The sequence below is a fragment of the Apostichopus japonicus genome, chromosome 1 (genome assembly GCF_037975245.1).
Source record: "Apostichopus japonicus isolate 1M-3 chromosome 1, ASM3797524v1, whole genome shotgun sequence".
Classification (NCBI taxonomy): domain Eukaryota; kingdom Metazoa; phylum Echinodermata; class Holothuroidea; order Aspidochirotida; family Stichopodidae; genus Apostichopus; species Apostichopus japonicus.
The window spans coordinates 1,782,131-1,809,798 of NC_092561.1; the positions used below are offsets into that span (position 1 = coordinate 1,782,131).

A 27,668-nucleotide genomic window follows, 5' to 3' on the forward strand; every position below is an offset into this window, starting at 1 on the left:
GCGGGCTACAGGCCACGGAGAGCTCGGGTCCGAGAGAGAGAGTACGACCGAGGGGTTGCTGAAACGGAGCCGGTCCCATAGCAGGCTCCGGGGAGCCCGGGTCCGGCGAGAAAAAAAAAAAAAAAAAAAAAAAAAATCCCACCGGAAAGGACAGAATGTCCGGGTCGAGGAGTACCGGCGCGGTGGTACCCGGCGTGGTACGCACACAGAGACGGGCTCCGGGAGCCTGGGTCCGGCGAGGCCCCGGGCCCGGCGAGACCCCGGGTCCGGCGAGACTCGAAGGGAAGGCAGAACCGAGGTTTCACTCCAGATCCGAGACCGCCCCCGGAGCCGGGAACCAGAGCTATACAATCGACTGCTGGGTCCTCAGAGATTGGCTCCGGAGGGCCCGGGCCCGACGAGAACGGGGGCGCAGGGGCAGAAGCCTGGTCCGCAGATCTCCAAACGGGATCCAAAACTGGTCCCGAAGTCGGGAGCCTACGAGAGTAACAACATTTACAACTGCGACATTTACAATAACATTTACAACTACAACAACATTTACAACGAGATTAACAACTGCTAGGCCCCCAGAACGGGGTAGCAGGTGCAGAAGCCCGGCCCGCAGACCCCCTAACCGGAGCCGCGGCCGGTCCTGAGGCCGGGAACCGACGAGATTACCAATGCCGGGCCCCCAGAACGGGGTAGCAGGGGCAAGCGCCCAATCCGAAAAGAGAACCAGCCCCGAGCCAGGTTCCCACGGCAAAGGGAGAAATACTTATCCCCAGACACCGAACACAGACATCGGTGCCGAGGAGCGATCGCAACCCATGGCCAGCCCGGCCGCGACACCACGATCAATCCCAGGCCAAAGAATGGAACCTGATTTGTTCCCCGGCAAGGACGACCTGGTTTGCAGAGCGTCGGGCAACCTGTCCGGCCTAGACGACGAGGTCGACCCCTAGATTTCGGGGTTACAGAGGACGGTTACTCCCGCTTCCCAGATTAGGGGGAGTGTCCCCCCCCCCCCCGGAACTAGCAGCTTGAGCGGCGACGACAGGTTCGAATTATTTGCGGAAAAACACCGCTACCACTACACATCCCAAATGTGTGTTTATTTATCGAGTACCTGCAGACACTCATGGGTCATATTCTCCTCGCTAATTATACTCCTCTCTAATCATAATTCATCGCCATTTGCCTAGGTTAAAATCTTACTTGTGTTTAAAAACACGGTCGTTTAAAACACTGGTGAACCCACTTCCAGAACATGTTAAAATGCGTAAGACTGAGGGGTTTCAAATCGGTTCTCATGACGTACAGTATTCCGTTTACCTTAAAACCTTGGCAAACTGCTAGGAAGAGAACTTTCTCGAGACTTGGCAAAGTGCCAGGAAACATAACGCTCACAGATCCTTGGCAAACTGCCAGAAAAAAAAAAAAGAAAAAAAGAAAAAAAAGAAGGTACAACGTGGCACATTGGTTAAGAGAGGAGGGGGGCCAAGCAGCCACCTGGCTTGACACGTGTAAGCTCAACTTTAACTGCAACGAGCTATCGACTACGTGAGCGATCCTATGGAATAAGCCTTTCTTCCTATTTCTTTGGTGAATTACCAAGACAAACGCGTTAGTAAGTTGAAAAAGGGGTAGGATACAACCCCAGCAAGTTACAAGCGCTAACACGCTCCGAACATACAGCATGCGCTGCATGAACAATGTTCGATGTTCCGACATCTTAAGCAGAGTTGCATTTCGTAGCACCTGATGGCCTAGTCTTGACTAGCCTAGGCGCTAGGTGGTTTCAATAGGAAGCTGGAAACCTTTACTGCACTACGAAATGGACACATCTCGACAGGAAGAGATTTGAGAAGTAACGGGTACGTTATCATAACATTCAATACGTGTTTATTACGTTAAATGTGGTGTTGATAAAACGTTGACATAAGATGTCGATGAGATATTACGTTATACTAATGTTATATTAATGTCTTAACGGAAATGGTTTTGAAATAATAGCCCCTAAAGGGTTTCGGTAACATATTTCTTACACCTCTAATAACGCTATCATAGCAAAAGACTTAACAATTAGTAACCTTTGTGTTTGCTGAGTAACTCCCTGGACTCCGTTAAACAGCCAGGATTTATGAGGTGGAATTTCTACAAACCCACCCTACACAGCCCCTGTTGGGAGTTTGTTCCTGGTGAGTAGGGCTGTAGCTTAGTTAGCTCAGTGGTTAAACCCGGTGCCTTCCAATCAAAAGGTCCCCGGTTCAAGTCACCCCAAGATTAATGTATGTTGTCCAGTTACAGAGCTGTTGACAATTCATAGTCATGGACATTAAAATATGAATGTACGAGACTGACTTTGGTCAGCTTGCGGCTTTGATAAGCCAATGAGGCTTCTTCACAAGTTCCTACTTGCAGGATGATCTAAATTACATACACAAATACATACATATACTGTAGTTGTAAAAGCCACGTAGCAGCTGTAGCATTGATTAAGACTCTGATGAAGCAAACTATCCATTCAGTACTCAATTTTTGGAGAGCACTGTGGTCAAGCGGTGTAGGCAGTGTACTGGTGATCTAAGGCTTGCAGGTTTTAGTCCTGGCCAGATCATTCTGTTGTTTCCTTGGGCAAGGCACTTTATCTCCATTGCGTCTTTCCATCCAGGAGGGATTTCTCTCTGTTTAACAGGTTATTGTTGACCAGGGTAATATTGCTAGCGCCTCTGGCTTCGTTATCGATAGATAGGCCGGCGCAGTTCAACCCTCAATATTATTATTAATATTATTTTTCATGGAAAGAACCTCCATTAAACCTCCATACAGGGTACAGCTTAGGTCTACATCATCAAGGCATTACTTTTCTTCAGAGGTTTTCTGATTGCAACTGGCTGATAACTAAAGGGGTCATCAGCGGTACTGTGGTACTGCAAGCAGTGCTGCGAGTGCTGCTGTACTGCAGGCGCTAACAAGGTCATCATACAGGCCACTGTCCTTGACTTCTTTAGCAGCATATACAGAGAAACCACTTTCCTGCACCACAGTGGCGTCAGCAGGGCAAAGGATCGGCCCCAACACTCTATTTGCAAAGATAACCAGGTTTCATGTACTTCCGCCTCGCTCTCAGGACTCCAGGGCAGAGAGATTGTGCCGTCTGGCATGGGAGACCTCACCACAGCTGAAAGCCAGAAAGGAGAGTGTGAGGACCGATGCTCTGCCCAGGGGACAACTCGACCCCGACGAGTAAACCCTTCGCAAGGAACATGCGGTAGGTTTTTCCACATGTTCGGCATACCTCTGATAGACCTGCTTAAGACAAAGGACAACAATGGGCTGCCCATCTTTTGTAACAGGCGGTCCCACCTGCAGCCTCCCACATAGCGCCAGGTCCCTGCCTTGAGACGGACCAGAGGTTTAAATTCTTCCCCCCCCTTTGGCATGATCAGCCAGATACTGAGGAAGATTCGCAGCTCCAAGGGTAAACGCATCCTAGTGGCTCCCTCCGGACCCCGGGTCCCAGGCCGCAGGTCCCACACGCAGGCCCCAGACGGGGACGCCTGGTTTTCCAGACGGCTCCACGCTGGGCATTAGCCCAGACATTGACCAGCTCACCAAAGGCATGGCTAATCGCCGTCCACGAGTCAGACAGTTAGCCCCCTCTGCGGGGCTCTCGGCAGTGCTGCATGCCCTGGCAGGGCCGCTGTACGAATCAACGGGGAACGCTTCCCTGGCTGCTCTTACAAAGAAACCACTCTTCGTCATTGCGGTAGCGTCAGCGTGAAGGAGTTACCTCCAAGCCCTAACAACCAAACAGAACCACATCAGATTCGAGGGCCATGGGGCGAGGACGGTTCCAGACCCGTCCCTTTTTGCCAAGAACCGGGCCTTGACTTTCTTGCCCGGGGACATTTTCTCTCAGGAAATCAAAACCCTTTCATCAGTGGCTGAGGACAAGCGTTGGTGCCCAGTCAGGGCACTGAAGTGGTACTTAAACAGGACAGAGAAGTTGAGACAAACAACCTCCCTTTTCATCCTGCCACGACCACCTTAAACAGCAGCCGCCAAGGATACCCTATCCCGATGGCTAGTAGAGATGATCCGCCCGTTCACGATGGGGGGATACCCGGCCAAGAGATCGCAACATCAGTGGGGCCTCGGCTTCCACAGCTCTCTCTGCCGGTATCCCGATACAGGACATCCTCAAGGTGGCAGCGTGGAAAACACCAACTACGTTCGCCGCCTGTTACTTACCTGACACTCTACACGCCGAGGCAGCTTTTGGCAGCGCGGTGATGCGAGGTCCGGTTGGTACTTGGTCCCACCCCTCGGGCCTCCCACCATCGGGCAGTGCCACTCGGTGCTAAGGTTGTGAGGAGACAGGTAAGCGAGGAGCGAAGTAAATATTCCAAAACTTAAACTGGTTTGGATATTTACGAGTGACGAGCTTACCTGTCTCCATTCCCGCCTCCCTCCCCCGAGGGGGTGGGACACAGCCGGACGGGGGAGCAGTCGTTCGACTAGGCTCACGACTCCAAGCACAACACCAGATAGACAGAGCCAACAACTACTAAGAGTCACCGGCCAGGTCTATCGGTGAGGGTAACTTTGCACCCTGTGTTTTTCATAGGCGTACTCACCTAAGTTGTCTTAGGGTTAGCAAGTGTTGGGCCTTTACAGGATGAGGCTCCTTGTTAGGAAAAAGGGGTAGTTTCGCCTGCAGGGCTCAGGAGAGTGTTCCCCCCCCCTTACCCGCTGCGGCGGGGAGGATTACACTCTCCCTGCTAGGAAGGCATCAGTGCCTTTTGTTAAGGGCTCACCTTTGAGAAGTTTAGTCGACAGGAGTCCTTGGGGGTGGCCAGAGGATTCTGGCCACCCCTATTTCGGTGACCGTGAGGCCACTTTTAAGGAGTGGTCTCATGAGTAGTGAGGAGTGACCGAGGGGGGGGTTCGGTCATAGAGGGCGCACAGTGTTATTATTTTACCAGGACTTTATAGGCACGGTAGAATGAGGTGCTAAGGTTGTGAGGAGACAGGTAAGCTCGTCACTCGTAAATATCCAAACCAGTTTAAGTTTTGGAATTTACAGAAGCTTTGAATACTCTGGCTCTTATCTCTGGAACAAGTTACCAGATCACAATCGAACATGCTATAAACTTTCTACTTTCAAAAGTCTACTTAAGACCCATTTTTTCACTTGTTTCTTTTGATAATTATTTTGTTTTCTTTGTAAAGCGCCTTGAGCAGTGACTTTTGTCTCCTGATTTGGCGCTATATAAGTCTCATTAATTATTATTATTATTATTATTATAATATAGAAGAGTACTGTTAATGCTGACAGACAGTAGATTAGCTAGTTTCACCCGTTCCAGGTAACTTCGGGTGCGTGTATCGCTAAAATGGCGGGGTTTATATTGTGAACGAAACAAAGCGGTTGATACAGTGATAGTGTCAGAACAGCCCAGAGGTGCGTGCCATCAGCAGTTTCCATTGTTGGTAGTCTCGCTACTGTATCTAAATTACTCAAGTCATGTGTAAATACACTGTGCAGTGAACTAGGTATGGCTGTATGGCGAGCAGTGATAAAACTGAGTGTGCATTTAACTGGAATGTGATTATTTACATTGTCTTCTGTATATACATACAGTATGTGTGAATACCAAGTCCCTGGATGTATCAACCAGCCAGTCGTTCAAAGATGTGCTCAGTTTTATATTATAGTTTATAGACTGGTTGTGTTTGTACAATTACTGAATGAATGCATATTCTTAAGGATGTCTTTAAAACCACAAAATCAGTTTGTGATACTTTGAAGACCATTAACTTTTAAACAACATTGCTATCAGCCCTTATGTCTGTTAAATTTCTATCACTTTAATTTTGGAGAAATATCCTAGAAACATCTAAGGCTCATTACTTAAAGTGGCAGGACTACTTAGTTTAACACACAGATCATTAGTTCAGTTCCTGAGATGCAACGCAAAACTCAATAGGAAAACAAATGTGTTTAGTTTCCATTGTTTTTTTTGGACTATAAAAGTATAAAAATATATATATAAATAAGTATATATAAGTATAAAATATCGACTCAAAATTCTGGCTAAAATTATCCTTTAAAGACCCTGCATTTTGTGTTAAATTGCCTTCAAGCTGGTTATGTATCATACTCTTCATCTTAAATGGAAATAATATGAACCTGAATAAATAATGTGTTAAGTACTGTAGTCTACCAAAGTGTGACAGCAAAAACAATGAAAAAACCCCAAAATCATTATACTGAACAGCTACATATGTAAACTTGCAATTTTTTTAATTGACTTGGCTCCTCGCTTACCTGTCTCCTCACAACCTTAGCACCCTTGTTCTACCGTGCCTAGAATGTCCTGGTAAACTTTTATCACTGTATGCCCTCTATGACTGGCTCCTCCGGTCAATGCCATGTGTCAGTCTAGTTTCACTCTCTTTGGAACATTGCATCAAATTAATAATTCTCCCATGTATAAAAAAGTTTGGATAAATAATTCTACCCATCATTAAAAAGAGAAACACATACACTAAAAGATCCCCCCGCCCTCCAAAAAAACACAAAAACAAACAAATACTGCAAAAAACAGAAGAAAAATAAATTACCAGAAATAAAAAAATAAAATAAATTACTGTAGTAGCACCCAGTGGCCTAAATTTGTTTAGTACCTTCGTAACCATGGTGATATTTCCCTTTTCATATTCTCCTTATCTATATAGGTTACTTATTAATCGGTGAAATTATGACTCAAGTCAAAGCTTTTTTTCCCCTTCTCTTTTGCTTCATATTTTATCCATTGCTCTGCTTTTATTACATTGTCAGCATCAACAAAACACTTTGACTGCTAAAACAGAATTGCTCTACAGAAGTACACCCCGGTTTTTATAAGGGAAATGAAAATTAGAGGCAACGCTCTTAAAGGCTCTGACTATTTTTTTTTTATTTCTTTTTTATCTTGAATAATGTTGGTGACTCATTCAGCACTCATTAAGTCTAGGCATACCATACATAACTGCATACATACAGCAATTTTGAAGACAAATTTATCCAGCAGAATTGGGAGGAGGTAACTGACTTTTGGTATTTTTAGTTGGAACATATTTGAACTGTACTGTAGATGTTATTAAATGGCTTTGTACTAAAGTACAGTGTAGATACAGTATATATACTGTATGTAAAGTATTGTGGTATTTGATTCTTACAATGTTGGAAGTCTGGAACAAGTTGAATGTGGAGTCGAGGCAAGCAATTATGACTAAAACAAAACACACACATAAAAATATTGAATTAAATAAAGTAAAGATAAAGAACATGATTTAGACGTTGAAACAGCATCCCAAAATATGTCATGTTTGTCAGTTATGATGGCCTCAATGTTAAAATGAAAAGAATGATAGTATGTGGTCAAATTTTAATTAGCTACAGTATCTTAAAATGTTACGGACAAGTTTATAGAATTGTATTTTGCGAGCAACAATAATTTATGCAATAAAAAAATAAATATCACCTGAGGATGGATTGGTAGAAGGTAAAGTAATATTTATTCAAATCATAGCAATGATTCTTAAAAATAAAATGTAATTTATTTCGTAGAGTTTGTATTCGTTATTGCAACACACTGTAAACACTGAGGATGTTTTCAATGAGAATAAAACTGACAGCTTGATATTAAGTTATTAATAAAACAACTTCTTGTAGTATTAAAGTGCCAATGAGATTTGAGAATATTTTCACTCTGTAATTTACTTGTTTCCAAGGTATGACTTTCAGCTGGTTCAGTTTCTCTGTATGAATGTTTGATTGAATTAAGAGGATGTATGGTAATAAGGCAAGTATATGAGGATTGGGAGGGGGTTGGGGTGGTGTGAGGTAGGAAGGGGAAGTGATGGTGGGCATTGCAGACCCAGAAGAGGGTCAGTAGACGTGCAGTGTTAAAAGGTTGTCCAGTTGACAGGTTAGGTAGATAAGAGAGTGCAGTTGTAGATTCAAGACAGGTAAGTACCACGGTTCTCAAATACAAACCCCACAGAGTGGTGGGTGAAACGGTGTTACATCTTACATTGAGAGTAAGTATTAACTTCAAGTGTATGCATAACGTACAGTGTGACAAGCACCGGTATGCAATACAAGTATCCGCTTCCCCTCCTCCATCTTCTCCTCTTGCAAACCTTGCTCTTACTCAAATCCAACCACTCGACTCCGTAGCATACATTTGCATGATCAGTTGGCTTCATCTGACGAGGGGAGGGTTGAGAACATGACTCTCTTAAAGTACAGATTACCTCAGGCTGTATGTAATCATGGCTCCCATTTTACTTCAGGCTCTGTTTCTCCCGAGGCTTCAAAGGCAAATACTTTTTGGTTCTCCTCTCATCTTTTCGGCTGTCAGCAGAGACGCAGATCTAGACGTTTGAGAAGCAGAAAAAAGAACGATGGTGCATCCTTGGTCTTGCTTCCAGCAATTATAATTTCTATCGGGACTGTTTTTGTTCTCATTCTCGGTTCTGCTTTCTGTCGCAGAGAGATTCTGCTCCGTGGGAGTACAAAGGACTAGCTTGCTTTTTTTTCAAAACTGGGTTGGTGCCATTTAATTGTGAAATTAATCCAGCTCTTTTGGGGCAGAGTAAAAACATTCGTGGACAACGACTATTCATGTGTGATCATGTGCCAAGTTGTGGCCTTTAATTGATGAAATTGGGTCATCAGTGCCAAGTGTGTTTGTAGGTCGAAGCTACACAGTACATTACAATGCATGCCACACTATGTACTTCATTGTTATTTGGTTGTTAGGGCTTTTGGGCAAAACGATGCTATTCTTGAGTTATTGAGTGAAATTGTCTGGATGATTTAATTACGTCTTCAAATAGTAGTTTGGTAAATGTCAAGCAAAGAACATCAGCAGAGCTAGTTCTTGGAGTGGTGGTACATCGATGTGTAGTTTACAATACAGTACCTAGTAGTATCGATTGGTCTTGGGCAATGCCCTATTTGACTGTATACTTACAGGCGCGTAGCCAGGAATTTGCCAAAGGAGGGGCAAACCTGTAGGCAAACTATCAGAGCCGTAGATTCTGCATTGAAAACTATCAAAGTGTAGCGCCACCATGAGTTGGCGCTACGCGTACAAAATATTTTTGCTGAAAATGCCTCCCAAATCGCTGGAAATGGCACTTCCCAGGCCTTGTAAGTTGCATCTAAGCTTGAAATTACTAGCGATATCATAAAAACATACAAAAAAAATTTGCTCAAGGGGGGGCGGTCGCCCCTTCGCCCCCCCCCTTGGCTACGCGCCTGAGTACACTACTGTACTTAACACTACCTACCATAGAATGATTCTAAACATTGTCATATTTTTTAGACGGCTCACAAGACTGTCAGATTGACTGTACTTACACTCCTCTCTCACAGATCTCAATTCTACATATGCAATCATATATACCTAGCTTACTAAAGTTGGTAATGGTTTAGCACTGTCAGCCCCCCCCCCCCCCACCCCCTCTCATTGACCTTAACTTAAGGGTCAATGTCCACTTCCTCTCCATCCCAAAATCTGCACAAAACTGTTGGTTCTTGTCTGTAGATCATGTCATAAGGCCTTGAATTTGGTCATCTACTTGTGGATTGCTCATTTATGCTTAGCCTTCCATATATAAATTAATTTTTTTGAGAACAGAGCTATGTCTAGTGGACGCCTTTTGAAATCAGATGAAATTCACCAGGTCAAAGGAGAGCAAAATATAGCATGACTCAAGAATTTATAACAACAACAACAGAATAGCTCACATGTGAAGTATAATGTGAACAACCAGGCCGTTGTGTCAAGTCTGCATTTAACGCATCACAATGCGAGTGATTCCGCCTCTAAAACCTAAAGGTAGTATACTACCTAGTAACTACTTCTACTACTACTGCCACTGCTATGGCTGCTGCTCCTATGACAATTTTACCAACATCAATCACAATCTTCCAATGACTCACTTATCCCAAATGGAATTAACAAAATTATCAAAGAGTAAAATAAAGGACGAGTAAGAAGAATGATTTGCACGGGGATAGCTGGAGCTATTGACTAATTGTATCATGTCAGACACAGAGTTGTCAACAGTTTTCTCCCAGGATGACCGAAACGCCTTTTTTTAGAAAACTCAACCATTGCCGTATCTCTGAGATGTGCAATGCAGTGAGTTTTAGGTGGGGTGACTAAGACGGCTTTAGTATAGTTGTGCTACTACTGAAACGTACAGTCAGCCGTGAATAGTGCTGACCGATAGTACGTACAGTAGTATACAGTGCAACTTACTATAGTGAATGGCTATTGCCTGAGCATAATGCAACTTTCATAAATTAATTGTATAAAATATATATCATCACCATTTTGTTCATTTCATAGGATGTTATATACAGTATTGATTGAATGTTCATCACAATAATGCAGTTTTATAGCACTGATAAAACATGCAATGGAAAAAGTGGCAGTCTCAAAATGTGAAAATAAACGACGTTATGAAGACATAATGTACAGTACTAAAAGAAAAGAATAAACTCACAAGATTCAAGAAATTTCAACACATATATTTTCAGTACCTACTATAGCTACTTAAAGCCTAGCCTACACCAACTACTCAAGTTTATGTGTTAGGCTTCCCCCTATAGTACTGTAAGATAAAATCACACTTTGTTTCATTGTTAATATCCGTACTCAAAATACACATATGTAGATATATTAAGCACATATATAGTATATACACCTTATACCTTATACTGTAGTTCTGAAAGGAAGTGTTCTATAGGAAGTCCTGGGGCTTAAAAGAGTAGAACATTTCCATGAAAGGAAAAATTGAAGAAAAGGAGCAAGACTGTACCACAATATATATCCACACAATATACAAAATTTTAAACTACATTGACGAACTCAAGATACATTATCTTAAATAAACTGCTTGCATTGAGTTGCTAAGTTCCTTGAATCTCAGTAGGCCTATTCTATGTGGCACTACAGAAGATATCCACATGTATGCCTATGGGCTATACTTCTTTATAGAGGGGCACACAGGTAATGCAAAATATTTTATTTACTCGTTGAGTCTTAAGAAGTGAGTCAATTCTCTGATTTCAACATTATTAAATGTTTAGTGATCGTACTTGTGTACAGTTTTCCGCCTTGCACACTCTTACAAAATTCATTCCCAGGAAAAAAGATTTGGTGAGCTTTTTGAACATGACTGAAATCTTTCCTGGGTTGCCCTGGAAACCCCAAATTGTAGTCATCTACCGCAGTTCTGTTGACAGAATTTACTGTAATGAGATCTAGAATTAGCCTACATGATGATTTTGTAACCTGTAAAATGGAATAATTGTTCACCGAAAGAAATACCTGGGGGACATAACGGGGCTTACCTTTATGCTAGGATTAAATTATATGACAGGTGTATGACCGGAAAATTTGCATTTCTTCCGAAATTGAGGTTGCAAATCTGTGGAAAAAGATCCAGGAAGATAAATCGGTTAGGATAAATCGATTTGCAAATAAATATGATCAGACGAAAACTGGTTTACGGTCACCTTGCGTTTCAGTCGCAAATGAAAAGTCTTACGGCATTTTATCCGGACAGGTAAAAACAAATCTCGATCAAAGCTTTTTGGAACGAAACTTCATCCGAAGCGTTTGCTGTCTTTTCTTTATACCAGAAATTGACTCTTCAGCTTCTAGAGTTAATATTACATCTTTTTGAGCTGATATTGGTCAATTTTCAGTATTTTCATTTGGTTCTGGAGCGTACCAGGATATTGCAAGCCATTAAATCTATAACTTAATCCACTTTCACTAGATTTGACTTACGAAGTAAGATCAATTTTCAAAGTGTTTTAAGTGTTATATGCCAAATAAATGCTAGATAGAGTGTTGTCAATATCGGTCACTCATGCTCAAAAAACATTTTAATGCCTCACTGCAACTTTTAACTTGTCTCCCTAATGCATGTTGAAACTATGGTGCCCTTTGATGTACTGTTAGAACACAGATTTCCAAAGACTTGATCAATTCTCTCATTGTATATTAGATGCAAGTAAGGCGTTGCGTCATAGGTAGGCTGTTTAGAAGGCTGCATCCTGCAACCAGGCTGTTGCATACAGTAGGGTGAAATCTTTTAGATGTGTAGTTTTATATAATAGCCTACTACAGTTTCACATGATAGGCACTGCTGGCCTACTGAGATAATCTCCATTCTTTGAAATTGGTGCAGCCTTGCTGCAGGGGATCTTGCAGCTGCTGCAGCTTTTCTCTTTGACATTCAAGCAAACTCTCAAATATCTATGGTGTACGTCAGACATTGGTTTTCCAAGTTTCTCTAAAATAATTTTCATCCTGGCTTACCTGTCTCCTTACAACTGCTGCACTCTCACTCTACCATGCCTAGAATGACCTTTGACCTGGTGACCTTTTGACAATGACCTCCAACAATGACCAGCCCGCCTACTGCCAACATACCTCCTTGTGCAGCTAATCATCCAGAATTTCCAGGTTGCCTTAAGTTGTGTGATTTTTGAAAGAGCTCATTTACAAATACATCCAAATCAGAAGTTTTGGAATTTCTTCTGAAAAATTGAGGTCATTTATAAGTTGATCAGCATTTTCTCAGGTACAGCCCTACTGTACATGAATAAATGGTAAAACACAGTAACTGTTGTCATGCGGAATTTGCTCATTTGGGGGTAGTCAGTGACTTATTTTGAAATACTAGTTTCTGTACATGTATACATTTTGTACAGTTATTGTTGTGCTAGTTTGTAGTACTAGAGATACAGTGCATATACATAGCTGTACAAACCTTGAATGCTAATACCAAGGTATATCTGTTCTGGTCTCTTGCAAATGTACAATTGTGAAGGTTTCTGACTTTCTGAGCATTGAATAAACATAAATGAATGAATGAAACCATGAAGGGCTCTTTTAAGGTTGCTGCTGTCGATTGACATTTTGCTCAAACCCTAATTAGTATGATTATACTTAAGTAACTTTAGTAAACAACCTTAAAAATTTATAGACGGTTTCTAATTCTCTTGTGTATTTTAAAATAATTTTAATTAATGGATTCTTGTTTCATGAAGTACAGTAATTGCTGAATGCCATAGAGCAGATCTAAATTGTAAATATATTATAATATATATCAAATATTTAATTGCACTCATACCTTACAGTAGAACAACTACAGTAAAAAAACTAAAAGACCCACAATAATAACACATCATCAACCATACAGATCTGCTCTGTATGATTTTCTAACAAACGTAAATATCTACTATACTAAGAAACATATCCACTATACTATCAAACGTAAATATCTACTATACTATCAAACGTAAATATCTACTATACGTAAATATCTACTATATAGATAAATCCTGATACTATGTATACTGTGATACACAACTGTAGGATATATTGTTTTGTGCTATATAATGTAATGTACATAACGTACATGTATACAGAAGTATCCAATTGTAAATTTAAATTTCACTCACACCTTACAGTAACACAACAAGGGGGGGGGGGGGGGAATAGAAAAGGAAAGAAAATAAAGAGTGAAAAAAAAGTGAAAAAGTACATAGATTTGCTTCTACTATGTCTATATGGTGTCCTAACAGAGGTAAAATAACTCCTCATTCTGTCAAACGTAGATTATTCTGTTTCGTGACATATCATAAACATGTACGTTAAAGTATCCATTTACAATGTACTTTCTGTAATTTATATCCATATTCTGTAGGACAACTACAATGTTACAATGTTGTCAAGTCTCTACCTTCGGTTTGTCACTTGTGCCGTCACTATGCAACAGTTAAGGACTTTTATCACCCATCAAACTTCGCTCAGCTACCCTAAATTTCCCAAGTTTTTGTCGCGTTCGGCTATCGTAAATTTCCAAGTTTCGTCTTTCTTGATTGACACTTCACCAGTGGATGATTCACTTCTGTGGCCGTGCTGCGTGTTTCTGACCGTTTGCTGACCCTTGTACATTACCATATTATCTGCTATGGTTAAAGTTGTATAGGGAGGTTGAAATTAAAGAACTGCTGTTATTTGTGTACATCTATGCACCCTTGATTCCAAACCTATACACGTACTGTATACATATATAATATTTGTTTTCTAAACTGGCTGAATATTATTGACAGAGCTTTCTGAGTTTTGGTTGTCAAATTCCAGCAGATGTACCAACACTTCTGAGTAATACTGTATTTCAATTAAGAGATTGTACTTAATTAAACCAAGAGGTCTTTCCATACTTCACTATTAACCAATCTGTTTGGTTGTCATTCATGGATATAAACAGATGATTAAAAAACTTGTCTCCCAGATCAACATTTTCACAAGTTAGTAATACAGTAGTATGAATCTCAAGCAGAGATGAAAAGATTACAAAAACAAAAGGTTGCGATTTTATTCTCTTCATTTTTCTCCAAAAACTTTGGAATGCAACTCGACGGCTATATTGAACAACAGTGTTGTAGTTATGTGGTCTTTCTTATCTCAAATTATACTGATATTTTATGAAATTATTGTTTTCACATCTGATAATTCACTATCCACTCAGTTGTACCAGTTTTGGTTTGAATCCAGTAAAATCTGTGTGATGCTTTAACTAGTTACCTTCAGTTTTTTGCTGATAATTTGTATGTAATGAAATTTTTCCCCTGGCTAATTCAAATTTGTAGTAGACTTGTGGTGGTATTAGCTAACTAGTGTACAGTACTTGTGTATGGTACACTGAGCCTTCAATGTACATACACACATCTATGTGAACCAGACTTACATGCATGTGTAGGCTGCATATCTAAAGGGAAAATATGTTCTACTTAAAGGAAACAGGAAGATCAAATTATCACTCTCTCTCTGTCTTATGAAACCTGTCAACTCAGTTGTTCTTACACAGTATATATACAGTGTGTACACTTTAGATCATAGGACAGTACTGTTAGGACTGGTTAGGTATGAAGTTAATTTGAATTTGGATTTATCACATTTTGACTATATTCATGATTTTTCATGCATAGAAAGTTTCTTAAGGTTAGTACAGTATATAGTCCATTCTTGCTATACTGTAGTCGATATGTATTGAATGCTCTTCACATATTAAACTTTTGGGATGTTATTTTATGCCCTTGATCATGTTAATTTGTTAAATATGTACCAAGAATGAAAGAATTCCAAGAATTAAAAATAATTAAAGTACCTAATTAATACAACATCCATATACAGTACTTACATACTGGTTTGTATATGTACAGACTTTTATATACAAAAATATCAAGGCATTATATTGCTATGCTGTTATTCCATGTTATGTGACATTCCACCACTAAACCATCTCTTTGACTAAAATTTCCACTTCAGTTTTCAAGTACTGTATAAGTCAAGGAAGTAAACATGAAAAAATTATGTTTTTCTTTCTCCATAATATCCGTCTATTTTGAGCTAGTTTCGGTTTGCTCCTTTGCATTTGGTGTTTGCATATGGATCCTGTTGACAAATTTGAAGTTGGTTTGTAATCATAAACTTATTGGCTAATTATCATTTCTAGCCTGAAGGTAAAACAATGTGGTTGTTCTTTCAAAGAGTTTGCTGGATTGTATAATTTGCTTTGAGCACTCCTCTTTTACCTATCTCCACTCTACATCTGCACTTTCGCAATCTACCTTCAAAACAAGACAGAAAAGCCAAAATAAAGTTAAACAAAAGGTACTGAACAGCCACATTTTCATTTCACTCTACTTGTTTTCCTGTCTCCATATCAAATGCATTCCAGTCTGCCTGAGCCTCCCATATTGGTAACCTGTGCACCTCCCCCCCTCCCGTCACCCCTGTCACCCCTCGGGACCCACCCATTTTTATGATGTATTGGAAATTTCCACCATCCTTTTTACCAGTTCTTGTTTATATGCTTTCAAATTTTGCATAAATGTTTTAAAATGTTGTTATCTTTAGCTCTTAATGTCCCACACCCCCCCCCCCAAGGTTCTTGTTTTGTTTTTATAAGTTTTTAAATTATTCTTTTGTTGAAAGTGTGACAGATTTGAACTGGCTGAATATAACTGTTGGAGATTTGTTTTTCTTATTAATTTAATAACACAGTTTAATACCACCGTATTAACATCGTCATCTTCGGGCAAATCGTGGATTCAGCAATTTGTGTCCCAAAGCTTCTGTCATCATGGACCAATCAATTTGTTATTCTAGACATTTCTTCCTTTCTTTCTTATTTTGTTTTTTTTGCTAATGGGACAAGTCTCAAAGAAAGTCCCACTTGCATCTACCCTGTTGTGATCAATTCCCAGTGGATGTTAGCCGATCCAGACAAATAGGTTGGTTCCTTCTCCATCCAAGTTTCATTTCAATAGGTAATGATGGGGTGGGGATAGATTTAGAGTACTATATACATACTGTATGGAATGATCTTTAGCAGACTACATGTACAATATGTACACAGTGGGAGGTAACTACTAAGAATGCATGCAAATGTTACCTTGTTGATATAAGTTAGACAGTTATCATACAAAATAACTGAAAAAAGATATTTTTAAGTTTGAAGCGATGTCTTTTGTCTTTAACTGTATCCAAGTGTTAAATTAAAACATGGATATATGGCAGAAGGTCACATACATGTAAATTTATAACCAGTGTTTTAGCATGATTTGGAAACTTAATATTGTTGCAATAGTCAGTGCAAATTGTCATTTTGCATGAAAAAACCCTTCTCTGTATCAGAAGTACCTGGTCTGAGACTTCCTTAATACCCCTCGGACGGATTATTCTTTAGATTGAACTTAGGGGTAAATTATATTAAGAATAAAAAGGTTTCAGTAGAACAGTTAAATTTTCTGGTGATGTCAATGACAATCTATAGGCATATACAAGGCACAGGTTTCCCCAGGTATTTCATTTTGTGAGTTGCCACCTCATGGTTTTGTGCGACCGCTTCGCAAAAATATGTAAACCAACATCTCCACTGCACTGTTTCAAAGAAGGAATAAAAAATTCAATGATCGCGATCCAACTTTTCAATCCATGTCGTCATCTGACATTGGAAGATTGACTGTGAACGCTAAATTATAGCAACAAATAAATATCCTCCTCCCTTTTCATACAGCATTTAATGTTAGGAAGAATGATATGACGTGAGGATGTTTAACAACATTTTCCGGGCTGCCATGCCCCCAGACCCCCCCCCCACAGATATGCTCACGCCCTCCAGTCTCACAAACCAGTCACCCCCTGTCTCACAGGAGAAATCCCAGGGGAAACCCTAAAAGATATGTTGGCCATTGCCCTAGGTGAGGGTCTTTTCCATTCCTTCTAGCATGTAAAACTATGCAACCATGACCTGTAATTTGTGCATCTGCAAAACTGATCAGTTCAGTTCAGTTGGAGGGCTTCCAGCTAAAAGACCAATGCCACAACACCTATTAGTGTTTCCTGGTATTGAGTATATCTGGAAACACACTAAACAATGGTAACGAGTAATAACATAGGAAGTTCTTTTCTGTCCACAGGAAGGCAGATAGAGAAATGATCGCCTCCTACAATATTACTCTACTTGGTTGTACTAGACAACACTATATACATACATACATATATGTGTACAATAACAGGATGTACTGTAGTGGTACAACATGCATAGCTGTGTGCAATTGCATGTACTACATGAAATACTAAACGATTTATAAATACAACTTTTGCTTCCTTCTCTTGACGCTCATTGTAGCGGAGACCTATTGATGATGATGTCACAGGGCTATATCTGTGTCAACAAATAGGATTCTGAGGGGGCTGCAGCCAGGCTGCATAGGACATGATCTTGTAGTTCAGCATAATAGGCACAGCTGGTCTGCATAGATTATTTACCACTGTTCAATATTGATCAAAGTAACCTTGCTTTAGTAGGCTTTTGTAGCGTTTCCCTCAGACGTGGTGTCTAAGTGACATAATAGGTATAAAATATTAACTTCCCCTCCCCCCTCAAGAAACAAAACAATCAACAAAACAAAATGTGGTTGTGCAGTGACTATGGATTCTGCTTTTCTGACCATGTCTGTTGTCATAGATGCATACAGAATAAGGAACCCCTCCAGACTCATAAGACTTGTATGGTTATACCACTTTGGCTGTTCCAAAATTTGCTAGTTTTTCCATTTAATCAAATGCAGATTAAACATCTTGTGCTCCACAAATTTTAATGCAATGTATAATTTTCCATTGGGAAGTTTTAATTCCTAACTTTCTCGTCGTTGATTGGGATTTTAGAGAACTAATTTCAGATTATAATTTCCACTTAAATTTCCAGAAATTCCAGGCCACGTTATCTTTCCTGTAATAGCGGTTCCTTATGCCACCCATAAAAATTGTGCCAAGTTTCATACCAAATGCAGCTTTAACAGATAACCAAATTTGAAGTAAATTTTCCACCATTGAAAATGGAAAAGCAATTAAGCCATTCCACTTTCATCGTGAGAAGAGATAGATGTACGGTGCATTTTCTATTTTTTTTCTCTGGCAACGTAGCACAGTTCAGTATAGTAAAGTTTCTAAAATGAATACCTACAGTACAGTACACTTAGATCTACACCGTGGCATTAGCGGTATATGATTGAAAAAGAGATTTTACCAAGGAGCAAAGAGGGCTTTGACCTTTGCGATGATTTGTTGATGATGAAGATTGCCAGAAGGAAATCTTGAGATGATGGGTCATTGGAAACGAGAAGTTGTATCGATTGGTAATGTTAATTGATAATGATTTTACACTCGTATGTCTTGCCTGACACAAGGTGTTAAACAGTGTGATAACACTACGGTACATGGAGTATGCGCCGCCCGAAGGGGTGGAAAGCAGATCTCTGGTAATATTACTCAAATATTACTCACAGCCAAGAGATCTGCATATCAATACTAAGGTACAGTATGTACTAACATACTTACAAATCATATGAATGCTGAGTGGTTTAATCATTTGAATTTGCAAGGAACATTGTCAATGAGGAATAGCAAAATATTGAAGATATGATTTTGTTGTCGAGGGGGCTGTACTGTACTGTTAGGTACCATGTCAAAAGTATAGGAAGCTGAGGGGGCTGAAAATGTCTTTTACAGACATAAAGTCAAAAGTAAGAAGCTGAGGGGGCTGCAGCTTCCCGTACCACCTAGAGTACCAGGGCATTTATTGGTTGTTTTAAAGAAATTCTCTTCATTATTATCATCACTGAAGAGGTAATTATACAAGTCCAAATTATGCAGGAAATGTCTTTTACAGACATAAAGTGCTATATGAAATGAATTCGTCCCATGCAAAATGCATGTAATTTCTGAAAAATCACTTCAGTTTTTGTTTTTGTTTTTAGTGACTTTATACGGCCTGAGAAATGACTCATTTTGTGTTTTTTATGCCATTCAATGTGATATATGTCCATTGGCAATTATATAATACACAGAAAATGACTAGGCAGATATTTTTTTAGTTCCTAAGTCCCAGTCTCCCCTCCAGCTTGCCCACTTTAACATCCTCAATGTACACAGTTGAAAGTGTACCCCCAAGCATTGCAAATGTGCAGTGTCTGCTTATTCTTTTGAATACTGTATGTCTCAATTGCTATCAATAGTATGCATTTGAAATACTTAACAGTTTATTACTAAGCACTCTGCCATGTTAATGTTCAGTTGAAGTCAGCACATTATTACAGACTTTATACCGACACCCTTAAAAAGCTGAGCATTTCTGACTTTGTTCGTCTATTTTTGCTTTCCAACCTACCATTAACTACTGAAAATAAGATTACAGTACGAGCTCACAAGAGCTCACTTTAAAACATAAGTTTTGCCTTGAGTACATTCAACCATTCGAAGAGAAAGGTTAACAATTTTTGAAGTAATTTTAATATACAGTAAAAGAACTATCCACAGAAGTATGGTGTTTACCTCGCTCGTAAAAACTCCACAGGAATTTTTGGACCTTTACTCACTTTTTGGTTCCTTGCTGAAAGCAAAGGAACCTATGTATTCAGGTTGGCGTGTGTGTGTGTGTGTGTGTGTGTGTGTGTGTGACGCTTAAGCTTGTATGCACGATAACTCAACAAGGGATTGACTGATCATGATCAAACTTGGTGGGTGGGTGGCCCATAGTGAGTAGATGAACCCTATTGTTTTTGGTGCCCACAAAGGTCACCAAAGGTCAGTTATGGTCCAAAAACCCAAAATACTAAAACTGCAATAACTCCCAGTGCCAATGTGCGATATGATATTTGGTTGATATTTTGGGACAAGTTGTGAACTGGTTAGGGCAATATTTTGAAACTTAACGGTCATGTGATCTGAGGTCACCAAAGGTCAGTTAATGTTAAAAAACTAGTATTTTTGCGATAACTTGAGAACGAATTGTCTGTTAGGGTTGGGAGTTGCTTCAGTGTAATCCAATTGTCGACCCACATCTGGGTGACCCTTGACCTCAATTTGACCTTTGGTGACCTTTTCATGTTTTGGGGATTTTTACAGTTTCGATGCTATTTTCAGATGTCAAAGGTACCTTCCGATCATAAATATGGATGGGTTGACCCCCGTGTGACCTTTGTGTGCGAACTTATATGGGGTCAAAGTTTTCGGTCAGAGTTAGGATGGCTGTACAGACTTATCGTGTTGATTTTTGGAATCAGCAGATCAAACTACATTTGAAACCAAGGTCAAAAGGTCAAAGGTCACATTAGAAAAAATGTGCTTAGTTTGGGAGAAAATGGGCGAAAAAGAAAATGTTTGGTTTTGATGCTAGATTTGGATATCAAAGGTACCTCCCGATCAAAAATGTCAATGGGTTGACACCCGGGTGACCTTTGTGTGTAAAGTTATACAAGGTCAAAGTTAATTTTCAGACATTTAATGCAATAACTCCCAGGGCCAAGGTGTAACAAGGTTGATATTTTGGGACAAGTTGCAAATGGTATAGAGGAATATTTTCAAACTTAACGGTCATGTGATCCGAGGTCATCAAAGGTCAATTAATGTTAAAAAACTAGTATTTTCGGTGAGAAAATGGGCAAAGAAAAAAATGTTTGAATTCTTACAGTTTTGATGCTATATTCACGTCTCACCAATCAAAAATGTCAATAGGTTTACCCCAGGTGACCTTTGTGTGTGAAGTTTTATGAGGTCAAAGTAAAATTTCAGACATTTAGTGCAATAATTCCCAGTTCCAAGGTGTGACACGGTTGATATTTTGGGACAAGTTGCAAATGGTATAGGGGAATATTTTCAAACTTAACGGTCATGTGATCCGAGGTCACCAAAGGTCAATTAATGATAAAAAACTAGTATTTTTGCGATAACTTGAGAACGAATTGTCCGTTAGGGTTGGGAGTTGCTTCAATTTAATCCAATTGTCGACCCACATCTGGGTGACCCTTGACCTCAATTTGACCTCTGGTGACCTTTTCATGTTTTGGGGATTTTTACAGTTTCTATGCTATTTTCAGATGTCAAAGGTACCTTCTGATCATAAATGTCAATGGGTTGACCCCCGTGTGACCTTCGTGTGCGGAGTTATACGAGGTCAAAGTTAATATTCAGACATTGAATGCAATAACTCTCAGTTCCAAGGTGTGACATGGTTGATATTTTGGGACAAGTTGCAAATGGTATAGGGGAATATTTTCAAACTTAACGGTCATGTGATCCGAGGTCACCAAAGGTCAATTAATGATAAAAAACTAGTATTTTTGCGATAACTTGAGAACGAATTGTCCGTTAGGGTTGGGAGTTGCTTCAAGTTAATCCAATTGTCGACCCACATCTGGGTGACCCTTGACCTCAATTTGACCTCTGGTGACCTTTTCATGTTTTGGGGATTTTTACAGTTTCGATGCTATTTTCAGATGTCAAAGGTACCTTCTGATCATAAATGTCAATGGGTTGACCCCCGTGTGACCTTTGTGTGCGGAGTTATACGAGGTCAAAGTTAATTTTCAGACATTGAATGCAATAACTCTCAGTTCCAAGGTGTGACATGGTTGATATTTTGGGACAAGTTGCAAATGGTATAGGGGAATATTTTCAAACTTAACGGTCATGTGATCCGAGGTCACCAAAGGTCAATTAATGATAAAAAACTAGTATTTTTGTGATAACTTGAGAACGAACTGTCCGTTAAGGTTGGGAGTTGCTTCAATGTAATCCATTTGTCAACCCGCATCTGGGTGACCCTTGACCTCAATTTGACCTCTGGTGACCGTTTCGTGTTTTGGGGATTTTTACAGTTTCGATGCTATTTTCAGATGTCAAAGGTGCCTTCTGATCATAAATGTCAATAGGTTGACCCCAATGTGACCTTCGTGTGCGAAGTTATACGAGTTCAAAGTTAAATAATATTAATGAGGTCACAGGTCAAACGTGAAAAACTCCCAAGTTGCAATAACTTAGCTACTATTTATTGGAATTTCGTCAAACTTGGTATGATGATATTGGTAGATAGTCTCCACATACTGATGTGTGTTGCAATTGATATCATGCATGTTTTTAAGGGGGGGGGGGGGGCTAGCATTATTTCGTTATGAAAAGTTTGTATGCACAATAACTCAACGAGGGAATGACCAATCATTACCATACTTGGTGAGTGGGTGGCCCATAGTAAGTAGATTATCCCTGTTGATGTTGGTGCTCATTTCATGAATATTAATGAGATCATGGGGTCAAACGTGAAATACTCCAAATTGCAATTACTTGGCTACTATTACTAGTCGGAATTTCGTCAAACTTGGTATGATGATAATGGTAGATAGTCTTCACACACTGATGTGTGTTGCAATTGATATCAGGGCTTAGCATTACTTTGGCAACAAAAGTTTGTGAGCATAAATTACTGTTGTTGTATTAGGGCTTTGTTAGAAATTTCCCTATGAATGGAACTAATGAACAGCAGCAAGGAACCATGAAATGTTTTCATTCTGGTTTCAAATGAAATTTGGCAAGTCAAGCTAAAATGAGCTACTGTATGTTGATATGAGATTTTAAGTATAAAAACGACATCAGAAATTTAATCAAACTTTACTCAGAAAGTGCTGTTAAGTGTGATATTTTGCATACTGTGCTAAGAATTGTACATCATATACTGTACCGGTATATGTTCATGTACCACTGTACTCTATTAAACTATATTTGTTTGTGTACACATTAATTGCTCTGGCATAAGTTTTGCCTAACCCAGTTAAACAATGCGTGTTAAACTGTACCATAGATACAGTTAACTTCACTATCCGTGTTGTACATGTATCAGTTTAGCTACACTACTTCCCAAATAATACTGCTTTGCCAAGTTCTTGAAAATATCACCAATGAAACCTACAGGAATTGAAAGGGACGCTTACTCAGTGTGCAGTATTCCTGGACGATTTTACATACTACAATAAAAACTGCCTGCTGCCATTAATCCTTTACCATATTAACTTTCTCTGCGGTTCTTTAAAGGTTATCAGCATTGCCTCAAAATATGCTAGAAAGTCAAATAATGGTCACATATTCCAACTTGATTAAACATTTACTGCTACAGTACAGTACCATCAAATCATGTTATTCACCGAGACAAATTTGATTTGTCTTCTACATTCTGGAACACAATGTCTGAGAATACATTTGACATGGTCAGTACCACCAGGAAAGTACAGTACTATACCTTGAATAAAAAAGAAAAAAGATCCAGCCATATCTCAGCTGTGACAACCATGGACAGCTTACCCTTTAATACATTAGGCTTGTTGAGTACTATAAAATTGTGTAGTGTGTTTCACTTTCTGTGTATAGATGGTTCATGAATATTCATTATATTAGTGGAAAGGCAATATGCAGTGTGTTATCTTCCTAGATGATGCTAGTACTATGTAGAATATAAAATTGTATGCTATCACGAAAGAAAGAGGGAAAACAAATCCCAAGATTTTGAAGCTAGGATTGTCAATAACTTAAACAACTGTGTTTAAAGTACTGTTTTTGTGTATACATTGTCAAATACTGAAGTCCCACAACAGTTCAATAGCTCGACTATAGTAATGTTGTATATATTTCATGAAATTGGGAAAAAGTTGTAATTTTTTCGGCAAAATTATGGGACTTGCATTTTAATTGCCACTTGATTATTATCAAACCATGTCTGGATGCAAGAGGAATTTTTTGTTTTCAGATTTTACTTCACTTCAGCTGTAATATCCTTCTCAATGCAACAAATAGAGTTTGGAGACATGGAATTGGATTCATTAATAATTTCTCAATTTATGTTCAATTAGTGATGAAATCTAGGTGGCTCTCATACTTTGATGTATCACATTCTTCATTTTGATGGATCTTCGGGCTACAGGTTCTTTTAAATTGCCTGAAGTTGGCATCTAAAAGGCAAACGTTTCAGTAAATAGTTGTTGTCTGTATCTCAGTGGGTGCAATGCATTATTATTGCCATCATTCAGTAGAAGTGCTCATTAAACCTGTTTCCCTTACAAGACTGCTTGATAGGTGAACAGTATTCTATCACAAGAGATTATCATTGCTTCAGTGTGTTGGAAAAATTGATAGGTCTTACCCTACTGTATATACATGATACTGCAGTATGTTTTCTTTTAAAAATCGTAACACTGACTAAACCTGAAGCTATTCTGACAAGTGGAAGGGACTGTCTCTCCCACTCCATTTCAAATTTAAAGTTTCTCTGAGAAATATTGACAAGTATAGTTTTCAAGAAGAGGCTTGTTAAGAAAGAAATAGTCCAATTAAGAACAACTTGACACATTTTTGAAATTTCTCAGTGTGAACTTGATACCAAGTGAAATAGGTTTGTATCCATGGTAACAAAAATGACTGATGCTGTTAGTATAAATATATGCTTAAACACTCAAACACAAACCCAGATGAAACTTTCAAGTTAGACAATTCCTTCTCTTTTTGGTGGAGTGGTGGGGGGGGGGGGAAGGAGGGAAGAATTTTTGAATATACAGTATGGTGAAAATTGCTGATTATTAAATATGACCACACTGTATGGAACCATGTTGTCTTAGTGGTCGTTAAATTGTTTTTTTCTTCTCCCTTCCGTAGGGCTAGTTTATCTTGTAAAGTAATGTGCCTTAGTTCTGTATCAACTAGATCACAGACCTGTTGAACGAGTAACAATGCTAGTATTCGAGTACAAATAGAATGGCCTGTGGTATGAGTACTTGTATTAGTATAAGCTAGTCTTTTAGAATTTAATTTCGCAACTTATTCTTTTGTTCTTGGCCAATTGTCCGATGGAGGGGGGGGGGGGGGGGAGTGAGGGGTATTTGGAGGGATTTACATTGCCCTCTCTAAACACCGTATCTGTCTCCAAGTCTATATGCACCTTCCTAAAGATCTACCTAAAACTACACACGATTGGAACATTTTAACAGGTAAAGTATAACAAATCGCTCTTAAATCTCCAAAACCAGTTAGAATTACTTCGCTTCTCTCTTACCTGTCTCCCACGCCACATCTGCACTTTCCCATCTACCTAAACCACACAATGTTTTAGCACTGCGCCCTCGCTCCCTGGGCACCCCCCATTTACACCTCCTTCCAGGTCTACCCTTTCAGGAAGAATGCTAAACATTTTCGTGGGCAAAATTTGCCTTAACGTTTTGGGGATTCGCTGACTGAAAATCTTCTATTCTGACCAGAGTTATCTATAGTACATCTATCTCATTGTGTTCACCATACTCATTAACCTGTCTGTATTCTGTGTGTGTTTTTGCCCCTTCTGTTACTGTTACTTGTCATTTAGCCTCTGAAGAAGATCCTGCTAGGATTGAAACGTCAGGCCAACTTACTTTTACACATTCTATTACACAGGCTCTTTAGTGTATAAGCAGTTTGCTAACAGTTTTATTTTATTTTGATTATCAGGGTTATCTACTTAACTTTAATGTCAGGTATATATATGATGCTGATGTACTGTACAATAAAAAGTCCACAGGGGTTTTCCCCTTACACATTACATCCCCTTACACAATGTAATTTACCTCATTTATGTAGCAAGATACTTAAATGTCATTTATGATGATTTAAGATAAATACTGTAGGCACTGTGTTTGCATAATTTCAACATATTTCATATATAATTCATTATGTATGAAAGGAGTCTATCAAGTTAATATTAATTTGTAAAATTTGAGTAAATTTTATGCAAAATTCAACATAAACTTTATTCTCGTTTTCTTTCAGTGGATAGCACAGAGAACCTTCATCCACTTCACAGAGGTTACAAGTCAAAGGTACTGGCTCACTACCCAGAAACAGTAGAATGGAATCCATTCGACAGCGTCGGAGTCAACATGGTAAGAATAAATGTTATATTTTATGTTATTTTTCATTTATTTATTTCCAGTATAAATATCAATATTTATAAACAGGACATCAAAAGTGATTACATAATAAGAAAATATTATTTTAAAATGTTAGTGTACAAAAACAAAAAAATAAAAACAAAATATATAAGTGCAGCTGTCTACCTACAATAAATTATCCAGATTACCCTTTTGTAAATAAATAGCAGCATGATAAATAAAAATATTTCTATACACATTAATTCTGAATTTTGGTGTTTTTGTAGTACAGTAGTTTCTCTGGTAGAGTGTTAAGTTCGGTATGCAAAGAATGTCTGTCATTTCTCTGTATGCAATTTACACTTCTAATGAACTCATTTTTAGCAGCATTGTTTACACTGGTACTCTATTGGTGTTATATGACTAAATCTCCCGCATTAACATCTCTCTCCAATAAACATGAGCCTCATACGTTACTTTTACACTTTACATGTTGAAAATGAAAAGTTTTATTTAAATTAATACCCAAAAGAGTAGTTATTTTTTATTGGGGGGGGGGGGGGCCAAACATCTATTCACAGGTATTCTCTGAAATGTTTTATTTTCTCTGTTGAGTGTTACTTATTCACTTTGCTCCTCCCTTACCTGTCTCCCCACAACCTTAGCACTATTATTCTACCGTGCCTAGAATGTCCTGGTTATCTTTTAACACTGTGCGCCCTCTAAGACCGGCCCCTCCGGTCATCGCCCTTCCTTCTCATTCTACCATTCAAAGTGTCCAACACATATTTTTCGAGTGGATTTTCTTCCATTTGGATTTCGTTCTAACGGTAGCTGGGGTATCCCATGTTTTTCATTGATTTGTTTTGTGTTCTTGCTTACCTATCTCCTCACAACCTCAGCAATCTTGCTTTAGAGTGCCTAGAGTGAATTGGCAACAAGTTTTAGCACTGTACACCCTCGTCAATACTTGACATCGTTTCGAACTGCATTTTTGCCTAAAAGAGAAAGAAATATGGAAAGAGAAATTTTGAGAAAGAGCCTTTGGGATGAATAGCAAGTAGTTGCAAAATCCTTTTATCAGTTTTTAATAGTTTTTAATAGTTTCTTGTTAATCTCATGTTATAAGTATTAAGTTTTTTTTTAAAGTATCTATAGTCATATAATATTGGACCTTTTCTTTCTAGTTAACTTGTATTTTTTTTTACTAATTTTTCCTTTTCTAGTGAAATCTTTGTATTGGTGTAATTTCTAATTTTTTGGGCGCTGAATGGTGGCGTAAAAACCTAGCCTCTCTGTCTAGCCAAAA

At 39.1% G+C, this 27,668-nt stretch overlaps 1 protein-coding gene across 1 annotated transcript in view; it reads left to right on the forward strand.

Moving 5' to 3' along the window:
- Positions 1 to 27,668, forward strand: part of LOC139976270 (DENN domain-containing protein 5B-like) — an 80,190-nt gene that overhangs the window by 7,074 nt on the left and 45,448 nt on the right. The window contains exon 2 of the mRNA XM_071984949.1: positions 26,259 to 26,371. Within this exon, the coding sequence (XP_071841050.1) occupies positions 26,259 to 26,371 (113 nt within the window). The remainder of the gene's footprint in view (positions 1 to 26,258; positions 26,372 to 27,668) is intronic.